General features: G+C 40.7%; 1 protein-coding gene across 7 annotated transcripts in view; it reads left to right on the top strand.

Annotated features, from left to right (window-relative positions):
* CNTN6 (contactin 6) overlaps nt 1-12,822 on the top strand; it is a 196,966-nt gene extending 184,144 nt beyond the window's left edge. For 4 of the 7 annotated variants that reach the window (XM_081901481.1, XM_081901480.1, XM_081901482.1 and 1 more), the window contains 4 exons: nt 45-231; nt 5,280-5,392; nt 9,855-10,023; nt 12,534-12,822. In XM_081901481.1, the coding sequence (XP_081757607.1) occupies nt 45-231; nt 5,280-5,392; nt 9,855-10,023; nt 12,534-12,625 (561 nt within the window). In that variant the 3' untranslated portion in view covers nt 12,626-12,822. Of the gene's footprint in view, nt 1-44; nt 232-2,428; nt 2,462-5,279; nt 5,393-9,854; nt 10,024-12,533 lie in introns of those variants that run through there. The other 3 variants (XR_014165831.1, XM_081901483.1, XM_081901485.1) reach the window with 3 other exon arrangements.
* Nucleotides 12,823-14,297: the final 1,475 nt, after the last annotated feature.

Here is a 14,297-nt window from a genome sequence, read left to right as displayed (position 1 = left end):
TGTAATTGGAGAAAAAGCAATGAACCCTTGCTCTTAAACTTTAGGTCTTGTACTGGACGGACGACTCAAAGGATTCTGCAACTGGCAAAGTCAGAGTCAACGGCAACATCACAGCCAAAAATATCACCAGCCTCAGGGCCAATACAATGTATTTTGCCACAGTGAGGGCTTTCAACACAGCTGGGACTGGACCATCCAGTGTCCCCGTTAACGTCACTACAAAAAAAGCACGTGAGTATCTTAAACAGCCAATGACTTTTTTAAAAAAGCACAAGTGCACTTGACTCACAGTAACCTGCTGCAGCACAACTTTGCCTAGTAGAAAAGCATCATAAAGTTCCACAACTAGTATGTCTGTCCTATATTTCAAAAGGAAGTGATGATATTGGATGCTGAACTACAATAACTGATAAAGTTGCCACCTTTTTTAAAAAAAATGCAGTGCTTAAGTACTGCATGGGTATTGGAAATATGTCTCTGTGTTACTAAATGAAAAGTCCTCCCCTTCATTCAGAGACTGATTGGGCACCCAGCTTTCCCAACACGATTAAAGCAATAATCGCAAGCAGTACACCAGTCAGTTCACTTCACCACATGAAGTAAACCACACAATTTACAAAATTTCAAAGGGATTAATGTGGGTCACCATGAAGTGCCCAGCCCACCATATTTCTTTGCTGGAAGTACAGGCAGCTGTGCAAGGCAGACCCGTAAGAAAGCAACACCTTGGATTGGGAGACAACCAACTCAGATGGAAATGGCAGGCACCTCTGTCTGTTTCGAGTCTTGGACTAATTTTCAACAGCTCCTGTCTAGGAAATGAGTTGCCACAGGTCTGCAGTTTCTCTACAAGATTTATTGCAAATGCTCTCTACAGATGCACCTCTGGGGAGGTGGGGGAATGATTGTGTCATGAACTGTACTTTTCGAAAGCATGGGGCAGAATACTCTTCCATTCTTCTCTTGCACAACTCTCATTGAGGGCTACCTTTTGTTACAAAATTCCTGCATGGAAGATATGTGCACTTAACAGCAGCGGCAGACTAGGGGGTCTCATAATACAGCAGTGCCCTGCACAACACCAACATTTGGCGCACACACCCTGCTTCTCATGCTCCATTCTCAATAATAATTGCAGCATCCTCTGTGGTGCCCCCCAATGCTCAGCACCCAGTGTGACCAAACTGGTTGTGCTCCCCTAAATCCACCTCTGATAACGGCAAGCAGTTATAAATCAATGAATTAAGTCCAGTCCTTTTAATAGAATCTAGTACAGGGGTTAGCAACCTTTTTCAGCCATGGGCCGGTCCACCGTCCCTCAGACCATGTGGTGGGCTGGACTATATTTTGAAAAAAATATATGAACGAATTCCTATGCCCCACAAATAACCCAGAGATGCATTTTAAATAACAGCACACATTCTACTCATGTAAAAACACCAGGCAGGCCCCACAAATAACCCAGAGATGCATTTTGAATAAAAGGACACATTCTACTCATGTAAAAACATGCTGATTCCCGGGCCTTCCATGGGCCAGATTGAGAAGGCGGTTGGGCCGCATCCAGCCCATGGGCCTTAGGTTGCCTACCCATGATCTAGTATGTGTATCATTTGATGGATTTTGTTACTTGTTTGGGAAATACTCCTTTTGTCATTTTGAAGGCTTGATCACATTTACAGCTGGAATTTCTACTAACCTTCAGTTGAACAAGGTGCATGTAACATTAGAAATTTCAGCACCTTAAGAATAGCAGGAAAAAGAAAAGGGTGAGGATATGAGATGGTCCTTTTGTTTGTTCTTCCTTTCCATTGTTAAAAATGGAGGAAAATAACATTTTGGCTCAACGAGCGTGGCTGCTTCATTATAGCACTACTGCAGAAAATCTATAGTTCATCAATGGGTTAGAAGTGTTCTACACTCATTCATTTCAATAGGCCTTTGTGCACCTGAATGCTGGATTGTTTTTATTGGGTTTAATGAGTATATATCTGTTTTCAGTTTCTCCCAGTAGTGCCAGACAAAAGCCTGGTACAACCTGTAACTTCAAAATAGTGTGGAAAGAGAATATCCTAGCAGCCAAGAAGAATCACATCACATTTGAACTGTGATGTATTGTGAGGAGTCTAAACTGACATACCTTAAAATTCCAGAGGAAAAATTAGAATATGGTGTAAATATTCCCTCAGTTTCCCTCTTTGATTAAGCATCATTGGAAATGCATGAGAGCTGGAATGGTGTTCATAGTCCTCTGTGAAAATATCTCAATGTTCTCCACCTATCTTCCATTGATTTGATGAGCCTACTATTCATCCTTCTCATTCAAAATCACCTTGGGCTTACGAGAAGTAGTGAGCCCCCAGTAATACCTTTTAATTAACTGGAACATCACCTTGCCCTTTTTCGTTTAACTCTTTCTCCTTTTTAGGTTACGTATGGAGAGGTGGCCACTAATGCACAGGTAAAGGGTGTTTTGTGGTTATTCATTTTTAATGCATGCAGAATCCTTATAAACACTCTTCTGCATAGTGCACATCAAAGAGGGAGTGGACGGGATGAGGACTTCAAACACTTTCCATATCTTACACTCAATGATAGAAGAGAATATAGAATTTGGGTGGAGGAAGTATCATTAAAATGGGGGGGACAACAAATTCATAAAATGGGTTGGATTCAGAGTCTCCATGAGCAAATGCTGCTTCTGGGGTGCTTCAACAGAGAAAAGTAGGGGGTATAAGTGATTCTTCATTGATTCTTTCTTCCCCCTGCAGCCCCTTGTATGTCCATAAAAACTGTTCTGTGGGGTTGGAGGATACTCTGGAACAGTGTGGGAGGTGATGCCCTCCTCCCTGGCCCAGCCCTATCATTGGGCAGAATGAGATGGCCACCTCAGGAACCTGAATTTGACATAAGGAAAGGGCAACAAATTGTGATTTTTACATTTATTATTATATTCTCACTCCCAGATGCAACCCATTGCATTTTAGTAAGGCAATGGAAGTGAGAATCAGACAAAAAAACATCAAACTATTAACAACAACAACAACAACAACAACAACAACAACAACAACAACACAACTAATGGATTTTACTTGTGGACTAACTTGCATAGTAAAGTGAACTATGGATTGTTTCGATTTCACCTTTTCTAGCTTTATATTTTTAGACTGCATCCTAAACACACTTGCTAGTAAATCAGCCTACTGAACACAGCAGGACTTGCTTTTTAGGAAGCATGCATAGGATTGTGCTGTTAGTCTTTCACAGGTATATGAAGTGTACCTCTCATAAAAGATGGTACCTGAAATTGCAGTAGACTCATTAACAAGGTCATCTGTTGCATTACAATCCTTCTATTGGATAGTTAAGTTCAGTATGACATAGTAGAATGTAATATAGTCCTCTCCAGAAAGAACTATATTCTCACATGTTCATGGATGCATTAATGGGAGAGTTGTGTGGGAATGGGACAATGTGGACCATCTGTAAATCTCATGCAGTCTGATCTTCTTCCTGTCTTTTGAACTGCACATATTCAGCAGGGAGAACCTACACACCTCTAGCTGAATACACAATTAAGGTTCATCTGCACAATTGGGATCCTAATTACATGGAGAACACCTGAATGCATATTGGTGGGCAGGCCATCCACCAAATGCAAGGAAGTTGGGAGGGTGGAGCTGGAATAGATGGAGGGAAATTTCTGAAGAGGACTTAATGAAATAAAATTAGGCACCTTGAGGGAAGCTTGTCATTGGCTTAAATGCCAGCTATAGAAGGCTCAAATAAGTATCCTTCCACACAGTTCTATCTTCCTTCTTCCTTCTTCACAGAACAATGATGTGTGGGAATGTGCACCATATAACTATGGAGATAATAAGAAATCTGGTTATACTTTGTATATTTTTTCCAGCTGTGAACTTGTGGTCAGTCTTTATATGGACAAAAAGAAACTGTTTCAATTACCTTTAATCATTTGCTTAGTTGTTTCTCATCAAAACTCTTCTGTGTCTTTTTAAATAAAATCAGATCAGAGCTAAGAAATATGTCTAGAATTTTCCAGCTATCTTTGTGAAATAAATATTTATGCAATAAGATATATTTATGCCTTTCCACTTATGCAGGCATGTACTGTAGATAATATATTTCACCAGTTGGCAGTGGCTACCCAGTAAGAGTCTTGTCTCAGTAGCCCTTGAACCAAGACCCCAAGAAACGGCACACACAGGGCATTCAAAGCTTGAGGGATTTTATTTTATTTTTACCAGAGTCAGGCCTGGAAATGAGCAATGGATACTCAAAGGACTAAACAAGCCCCTCTCCATCTCTGTTGAAGTCTGACCTGAAGAAGAGTTCCTGGCTTCAAATCATCTGTTCCAGATGCCTCAACTGTCCCTACCACCCTACTAGTTTTCCCTGAAACCAACAACCCTGCCCTGCGCCCACCCACAACAGGCACTTCTGTTCACAAGAATGGGAGAAGATTTTGGTTTCCTCCACAATTTGTAGCAAGGCTGCATGGTTTATAGCCCACCAATCATGCTCAGATTGAAACATGGACATGCAGTTTAGATCACATGTGTACAACCTTTCCAGGCATGATTTGTTCCAGCTTGCTTTCTCACCCCCCTTTTTATTTTTTTAGTGAGGTGGTTTAATTGACTCCTCTTATTTGTTCTTTCTTTGAGAAAAAGATGACAATCTCCATATACCCATGGGAGAGGCCACCTTCCCTCCCTCCACATATGGCACCCCTGAAAACCAACTAGGGACATTTTACAGAAAAAGATAGGGTACCCACATAGGCATATGAGGGTTGGCATCTATTTCACTATACAATTCCCAGGACGGGGAAGCACATCATAATATATTGCCACTTGTGGGGTTTTATGAGTCAAATGTTTTTGGTGAGTGTGGCAAGCATCACATTCCCTAGCTGGTTTGAGCTACATGGTACATCCCAGGCCAATGATTGTGGAATAACTGTGGAACTTTTAATGAAATATCTTCCCAGCATCTGGGTGCAAAAGCACACAGCTAACCAGATTGTGGGCTCTATTAATAATGTAATTTGTTAATACAGTTTTTTGATCAGTGGGTTCTGTTCTTCCCCGCCTGTTATGAATAGAATTTGCTTCACATAGGAAAGGCGATTGCAATAAGAGTCTTTAAATAGTTACTTTGAGTTTGAATCAGTCATATCTGAGTACTTTTCATGTTAACAGTTTGTGCAGCTTCTGTCTGGAAATGATGCATGTTGTCCTTATCTTTTATTAAAGCCCCAAGTCAACGCCCAGCCAACATTGCCTGGAAACTGACAAATTCGAAGATATGCTTGAACTGGGAGCATGTGAAAACAATGGAAAATGAGTCTGAAGTACTAGGCTACAAAGTAAGTATGTTAAACATAGGAACTCCTGTGAGTGGCTGTATTTTAAGTAAAGTATTGCTATTTTTTATTTGGATCTAAAAATATTATATTGCTTCATCAGCTTATTAAGTGAAATGTATTCAAGAACAGAGCATGTGCCATGTTTGATGGGCACTCAGATAATAAAAGTGGACTATCCTGAGATCCCAGAGAATCTAGATACATGACTCTGTAGTCAGTGCAGTTTTCACATGAGACATAAGTGGTGAACATAAATACAAAATGTCAATGAGTCTTACGCAAATCATGCTGCCACAAATGTTATTTTTGAAATGGAAAATATCATTCCAAAGACTATGGTAAATGCAGAGGCTTTAACCACTAAGGAGATGACTGACCACAATTTAAATTAAGAACGAAAAGGCTGTTCTTCATCATCACATCTATACATCGAAGATCAGACAGATATCTTATGTCACATCAGTCAAAGACATAGGTTTCATTGAGGTGAATCTATGAGGCTGTACCAGTTCTCCAGATTGCGAGTTTAACTTGACCAAGTGGCCTTCTAAATCCCCCTCCAAAGAAATCCATCATTGCTCCATGTAGAAAACTAGAATAGTAAAGGTAGGCTAGAACCCTTTCCCCTGAGAATCTAGTTCTCTACATAGGATGAGTTGTAAATTCCTGATTTTCTCTACAGTTTAGTAGTCCGTGGTTTTATGGATTGTATTGTATATTATTGCATTATTGTATTATGAACCATTCTATGATCCTAAATGGATTAAGGGCAGTTTATAAGAGAATCCAATAAGTAAATCAGTTCAAAATAACAGGATCTTTATCACGTGACTCTTTATCTTGTTAGTCATGTTAGTCAAACTGGGTTGAGAGCCATCAAATATAAGAAGGGAAGTGTGCTGAGGAAACAACTGACCCATTTCTCTGACTCTGATACATGACTATTACCTGCAGTTGCCATGTGGAGATGTACTATGGAAAGGGAGGGAATAAGGAAGGGTATAGTTTCTATTTCTGCCTCCTCTCTTGAATTAGATGGACTGGTTATAGGCTCGCTTCGCACATCAGGTTCAACCATGCCTAAGACATGGTTTAATGATCACCTGCAGATGACCAAAGTGACTATGGCTTGTTTTTTCATACTTTGCCCTCCCTCCACGCCACCTACTTCATACCTTCAGCTGTTTCTCCATCCAACATGGCTTAAGCCTTTGTGGTAGCATCTGCTAGCATTGCCTAATCCAATAGAATCATAGAATTGTAGAGTTGGAAGGGACCCTGAGAATCATGTAATCCAAAGCCCTACATTGCAAGAATCTCAACTAAAGCATCCATGGCACATGGTCATCCAACCTCTACTTAAAAACCTCTAAGGAAAAAGAGTCCACAGCCTCACAAGGGAGCCCATTCCACTGGTATTACTGTCAAAAAGTTCATCCTGATGTCTAGTCTTCTTTCTTGTAACTTGAAACCATTGGTTCAGGTCCTACCCTCTGGAGCAGAAGAAACAAGCTTGCTCCATCTTCCATGTGACAGCCTTTAGGTTTTTGAAGATGGCTATCATATCTCCTCTTTCCCAGACAAAAGATACCCAACTTCCTTAACAATTTCTCCTAAGTTTGGTTTCCAGATGCTTGATCATCTTGATTGCCCTCCTCTACACATGTTCCAGCTTGTCCATATTCTTCTTAAATTGTACCACCCCAAATTGGACACACTACTCCGTATGTGATTTGACCATGGCAGAATAGAGTGGTATTATTACTTTCCTTGATACGAAAACTATACTTCTGTTGATGCAACCTATAATAGCATTAGCTTTTTTGCTGTATCACACTGTCTACTCGTGTAAGTTAATGGTATACTAAGACCCCTAGATCCTTTTCAGTAAGTCAGGTGTCTCTCGTCTTGTATTTGTGTAGCTGGTTATTCCTGCCTAAGTTTAGAATCTTATATTTTTCCCTACTGAAATTAATTTTGTTAGTTGAGCCCAGTTCTCATTTGAATTCTGATTCTGTATTCTGTGGCATTAACTACACCCCCCCCCCCCGGTTTGGTGTCATCTGCAAATTCATTTAAAATAGGTACGTGTTCCCTTACTACCTCTTTGCAAATCTTGGGCTGCAGCTTCCTCCTTGCACCGTTTATTCTGTTATCACCAGGTTGGGCATTGCTTTCCTTTTGGATGAAGAGGCAAAGTAGGTGTTAAGCAATTCCACCTTCTCTCTATCACCCATTAACATTTCTCCATCTTCTTCATGCAGAGGATCTACTCCTTGCTTGTTGTTCCCTCTTGTTTCAAACATAGTTGGATAAACCTTTTAATATTATTTTTAACCTCTCTGGCAACACTAAGCACATTCTGAATTTTGGCCCACCTGACCTTCTCCCTGCAACTGATGGCTACTTGTGTATACTATTTCTTCATGATTTCCCTTTCTTCCATCTCTTATACATGTCCTTCTTAAATCTCAGCTTATCTGTAAACTCCTTATGCAGACACAGATGCCTCCCATTTTTCTTGTTGGAATTGCCTGCATTTCTGCTCTCAATAGTTCAGCTTTAAGAAACTCTCATCATTTTGGGCTCTCTTCTCTTTCAATATTTCTGACCATGAGATCTCACCCAGTATTTCCATTAAGATTTTTGAAATCAGCCTTCTTAAAGTCCAGAATGCATGTCCGACTTCACTCAGCTTTCCCTTGCCTCTGTAAAATGCAGTGGTTTTCAAAGGGTGTGGTGTGTCACACTGGTGAGGCAGGAGAGGATGGCAAGTGCGGCTGGAAGATTCAAGGATAATCAAAGAAACATTTAAGCATTTCAGTCTAGTATAGTATAAATTTGTTTTTATTTGTAGAATATGGATAGAAACCTTTTCAAAATGAGAGAAAGAGCATCAAGTGATACTACAAGCTCACATCTCTCTTTGAGTTTGTATACATACTTAAGGTACATATGTAAGAGACTTGGTGATAATTCTATTTTGGGAATGATTCATGTTTTATACTTTCTGGATGTCCAATTATATTACAATGTAGTGATGTTCTGTGTTATAAATCAAGCACTGTTGGAGTTGTTTCTTTTGGTTTTCCAATATATTTCTTATCCATAAAAAAACTGGTGTGTCCCAAACAAATTTTTATTCTGAAAGTGTGGCCCAGAGGAAAAAAGTTTGAGAACCACAGGTATAATGAAACCAAAGAAGACATGATCACTTCCTCCAAAAGTTTCCAGTAGTTCCACTTTGTCAAACAGTTTCTCCCTGTTTGTGAGGACCAGGTCCAAGAGAGATCACCCCCTTGTTGTTTATTCCACCTTCCATAAAATGGAATTGTCAGCTAGGCAACTGAGAAACGGTCTGTCACCACATCTCTTGCTACAGGTCAGCTGTGAGATCAATAAATAGGTTGGCTTTGTGCCTGCTTTCTTTAATTCTTAGTCACAACATAAAAATGGTGCCATTATCAAAGAACTGGTTCCCCCATTCATTCTGACATGGGGCAATAACAAATCTCTACTACTTTGCAAATAGTATTCATATATCTGGCCCCTTGAAATATATGTATTTAGCTGAGCTGGTATCAGCTTGAATGAAATATTATTTGGGGGGAAGGTAAGCCCTACCCCACATAATTGATCACAATATGATCACACACACCATTGATCACATACACCATTTGAATGACAATGGCCGTTACCTTTGGGGGAGGGATGCCCCCTGAAACATTTTATGGGTGGGTTCAAAGGGACCTTGGCCCCTAGGAGCTGGCTCCAATGGAAGGAACTTACAAGGAGACAAGGGATTCCTGTGACAAGGGCTTGAGCAGCGTACTTAACCCAGTAGCAAATGGTGCAAGCAAAGCTGCATTGCTTACCTGACTTCTCAACACTGCACTCCACTGCCAGTTACTAAGAGGGGTGAGGTGGTGGAGAGCATCAGATTGGCGCAGCATTGGCAAACCAGGTAAGCAGATTTGCTCTGCCCACACAGCCCTTCTGGATGCTACTGATTTAGCCATTGGAAAGCTCTGAGAAGGAAGGAAATAAGTGCATTTAACTCTCACGGCTGCAGCTCAATGGAAATCACACATTATGCAAATGTGTCCACAACGGCAACTTTTTACATTGTGGAACCCCTTGGGGTGCTTTAAGGAACCCCAGAAGCTCCAAGGAACACAGCGAGAAGTGCTGGATTATAAGGTTGAAGATGTGCCGCTGCATGAAAGACAGGGAAGCATTGTGAACATATCCGTGCACCTCTTCAGATTCCACATGGGGAATCTCCATAGGGATTTCTTGTAAGCAACTGGAGCGGTTTGTGTTTTTCCTGAATGTGCCCACAGGGTGCTTGAAAATACGCTGCAGAAATGTTTGAGAACACAACCCACCATGCGGAGAAGCCTTAACAAAAGCAAGCGGCAATAATATAACGGGTCCTGCCCTTCTCTTGTTTTATATTTAGATTCTGTATAGGCAAAACCGACAAAGCACCACTCATATATTGGAGACAAACAGTACATCCGCTGAGCTGCTGGTACCTTTCGAAGAAGATTATCTCGTAGAAATAAGAACTGTGAGCGATGGAGGGGAAGGGAGCAGCAGTGAGGAAATTAGGATTCCAACCATGTCCAGTGAGTTACCTCACCCCCCCTTCCCCAACTCTGTTGCTGTGGTCCCTTGACTGCTGGGAAGAACTAAAGCTGGATAGACCTTTGACACTAACTTGATATTATGGTACCAGGTAAACCTGGGAACAGTCTCTTACGTGCCTGGTTGGGAGAAAAGGAAAACCAATTAACATGAGGGGGAAAATGCAGCAGAATTTTCAGGGGGCTGCGGATCTGCGGCTTGCTGATTTAAGTGGAGGCTGCAGCTGTGTGGAAATCAGTTACTGGGTCGGGTTGAAATTAAACTCTTCAGCATAATAATCCTCGTTATTTACTATTTTAAAGGTTCCTAAAATATACTGAGGACTGTGTATAGGTTTAAACAGCCAATGTCTCTGCCCACAAGCTCCCAGTTATTTATTTTAACTGAAGGGGAGGGGAGATGGAGGGACGAAGAAACAGTTTGCCTGTTCCTATGCAAAACAAGGGGTTGGTTTCCTCCCTACACACAATTATAGGCACCTGCCTGTACTGTACTGAAAAAAATCTCATTACCTATTCACACCTGCGGCCAGTGCTTTTTTTCTTTAAAAAATGTTTAGGGGGTACTCTCATTTTTCTACTCATATTGAGGCCAAACTTAGATTCACAAAATGTTTAGGGGTATGTGTCCCGTCCCCCGTCCCCCCAAAAAAGCACTGCTTGCGGCCATCAATTTATCAACAGGCATGTGTTCACTGTGGGAACAGGGAGTTGTTCAACTGGAAAGGAACCAAAAGGGAGGCAAAAGGAGAAACAATTAGAGGGTATTGCAAAAGATAAAGATGGAATAACATGAACATGGAGACTAGGGGGCAATTCTGTGCAAAGGGGGCAAGAGACAAGAGATAGCAAATGGATGACTTCAAGACTGATAATAGAAAGATAAAAAGCAGAAGAAATGGAAAGAGTGTACAGAAGTGAGAGGAGAGCCTAGTTCGTTGAGGTGAAGGAACACCCTTACACGGAACTTTAGGTAGGGTACATTGCTGTACTAATCAGTACATGTTTCAACCAAAAGCTACTGAAGAGGGCCTTAAGGGGATTTGGGGCAGGGGCAGAATATGGTGCAAAGCATGGGGGCAAATCCAGGTGTCCTCTCCACGTCCTCCCTGCCCTCCAATGATTCTTATATAGTTGTTATTTTAAACCAGCTCTAGTATTCTGGTACTGATGGCTGGTTCTGCCTCCGCATAGGGAATCAGAATGCACAGAGTGCTGGAATAAGGAGATAATACGTTACCAGGGCTGGGAGCTTAGCCGTCATTCTCCACTGCACATCAATGTCATGTCATGCCAAAGTTTATTTCTAGGTGGCTTTTCAACCAAAGAACCACCAAAGTGGCTCACTAAAGTTAAAATGCAAGTATAAAATGTAAGTAAAAGAACGAGAGGCACATTACAAAATGCAAATTCAAAGCAGCGATCTCACTTTGTTTGGATTTCTGCTACTTCCCGCATTAAAATATTTGGATGAAGGGCAGATGCAAATGGTCCAAATAAATAATAGCACATTAAAATTGTTTTTTAAAAAAAAAAAATGCACAGCATCAGGGGCTCTGAAAACTAACTCCACTATCATAGAAGGCCGGGGGGGGGGGCGACATGGTCTTCGCCATCCACTAGGAAGAGTAAATAGAAGTTATGAAATGTTCATCTTGAAAAAGTCAGTTGCAAGGGCTAGTTCCCCCCAGGCAGGAGGCATGATGACGCATTTCAAGTAACCTGACCACAGACCCTCCAAAGACTTTGGTGGGTGAGCAGTTTCATATGGATAGAGTTAGGTTGCAAAGCTGGTGTTGTTCTATTGAATGGTACCATCAGGGCAAGACTTTGGGGCAGAAATCCAGGTACCTACACAGCTGAATAAACATGAGCCCCCCCCCCCCAAATACTTCCAACACCTGGCACTTTGCTGTAAGCAAAGTAATATACATTTCCAGCTTAAGGGGGGGCTTCCCTTGTAATATAACTAAGTCAAGAATTCAGAATAATCTAATTGCCCCACTGCTTTCCTTGACTGAAATCCAAACACAAAATATTAACTGGTTTGTGGGTTGAATGTCCTAGGTCAGGCACAGGCAAACTCAGCCCTCCAGATGTTTTGGGACTACAACTCCCATCATCCCTAGCTAACAGGACCAGTGGTCAGGGATGATGGGAGTTGTAGTCCCAAAACATCTGGAGGGCAGAGTTTGCCTATGCCTGTCCTAGGTACTTTATACTTTATGCATTGAACTGTACAGTTGCAAGTCTTTCACCAACGGTGGAATGAAACAGAGCAATGAAACAGTGCTTCTCAAAGTGCAGTCATAGTCAACTAATAGTATTAGACCTCATCCTCCTGAAGAAAAAAAATAATCAAAATGATGGGTGGAGGGAAACATGCAAAGTAAAGCATGGTGATTATTAAGCACATTAAAACCAGCTCTTATCAATAATGCCTTGAGCATGTGAATTTGAGTGTACTTTTCTATCTCTGTTTCCTTTTGCAGGTTTAAGCTCCAGAGGGATGTATACCTGCGGCTCTGAAGATTACATAATGACAACTAAGATTATGATTCTGGTTTATATACTCAGCTCCTGAGTATTTTGTTGAACGGCGCCAACAAGCAGCCATTGGACTTTTGAAAACAAAGCAGCCATTGATGGTCAGAGACTTTCCTCCCTTTCACATATTGGCACCTGTCATATCTGAAAATGGATTCTATTGAGAAAGATAATGAATTGCCCTTTAAAATGTAAATATAATTGATTTCTTTCTCTTTTTTAAAAGCATATTTGCGTTTAAGATGTCCCCAAAATGAACAGAACAGAGCCAAAATTGTAAAAAAGAAAGAAAGAAAGAAAGAAAGAAAGAAAGAAAGAAAAAGAAAGGTAGTTTGTATTGCAGGGATCTGTTGTGGAAATCCAGTATATCTGTATGAGTTGCAAACGTACAAGATATCTACAACAACAAAACCCAGTGATCAATATGAAAAAGGCTTGCAGTTGTTTGTGATGTATAACATTACCTGATCTGTATTTCTCACTTTGGTCTGTAATGAAACACTGTTTACTGCATTTTCAGATTTAATAAAAAATATTTCTTTACAATTTTCCCCGTTTTTATCAGTATCTTGGACTAAGTGAAGACTTCATTCGTAGCACGTGTATATTCTGATTTAAAATTTAAAATGAAGAAGCCATGCCAAATGAATTAACAAGGATGTTGTTTTCAATGAAATCAGAATATTAAGGATACTGAAGTCCCATAGACATATTCACATAAGGATGGGCTTGGTTTGTTTCTCTAGATTCTACCCGTAGCCTACATTTTGAAAATACAGTTTGAAAACTAGTCATAGTATAGTTGTGAAAGGTGCTCATACAATATTTTCATCAGATATTTCTATGGATGAGAGACTAACTGTACTATGGTTGAAGAAGTCCTTCCTTTTGTCTGTGCTGACTCTTCCAATGTTCACTTTCATTGGATGACCTCAAGTTCCAGTATTATGCAAAAGGGATCAATTTTATTTCCAAAATCCCAAACATGAGATTCTCCTTTATCACAGCTAGGTCAATATTTTCATTAAGCCCAAGATCTCTTTCCTGGTCTGTCGGTGCCTGTTCAAACCCATTAACATAGAAGTGACAGTAGGATTTTTTGCTCCAAAGTGCATCATTTCATAAATACTTGCAGTGAACTGCATCTGCCATTTTGCTGCCTGTTCACTCAGTTTGGAAATATCTTTTGGGGGTTCTTTGAAATCACTTTTTGTTTTTTACTAGCCTGTGTGTCACCAACCAACATGGCCATGTCACTGATTTTCCCTGACTCCAAATCATTTATGAACATATTAAAAAGCACTGGTCCCGAAGCAGATCATTGGGAGATCCCATTTGTTACATCCATCTATTGTGCAAAGTCTCCAGTTATTCCTACTCTCTGCTACTTCTTGTTCTGTGAGTTACTTATCCATAAGAGTCTCTTTCCTCTTACCCAGTCCTTTGGTGAGAGACTTTATAAGAAGCTTTTTAAAAATCCAAGAATGCAATATCTAGTGGACCGTCCACTCATGCTAGAAATTAAACCTTGTACTTCCTGCATGCCAAACATGTGCTCTACAATTGAGCTACATCGTTTCCCCTAATACTTCCCATTAGTATATCAGGAAGCCAAAAACAACAGATCTGTCCATCTTCTCAAGAGCAAATGTGGTAAGTGAGGCAGTAATATACAGAGTCCAGCTGACTGTTCTAAGCTGCAGCCTCCA

Source organism: Podarcis melisellensis, assembly GCF_964234715.1.
Source record: "Podarcis melisellensis genome assembly, chromosome: 2".
Taxonomy (NCBI): domain Eukaryota; kingdom Metazoa; phylum Chordata; class Lepidosauria; order Squamata; family Lacertidae; genus Podarcis; species Podarcis melisellensis.
This window is presented reverse-complemented; position numbering and strand designations above follow the sequence as displayed.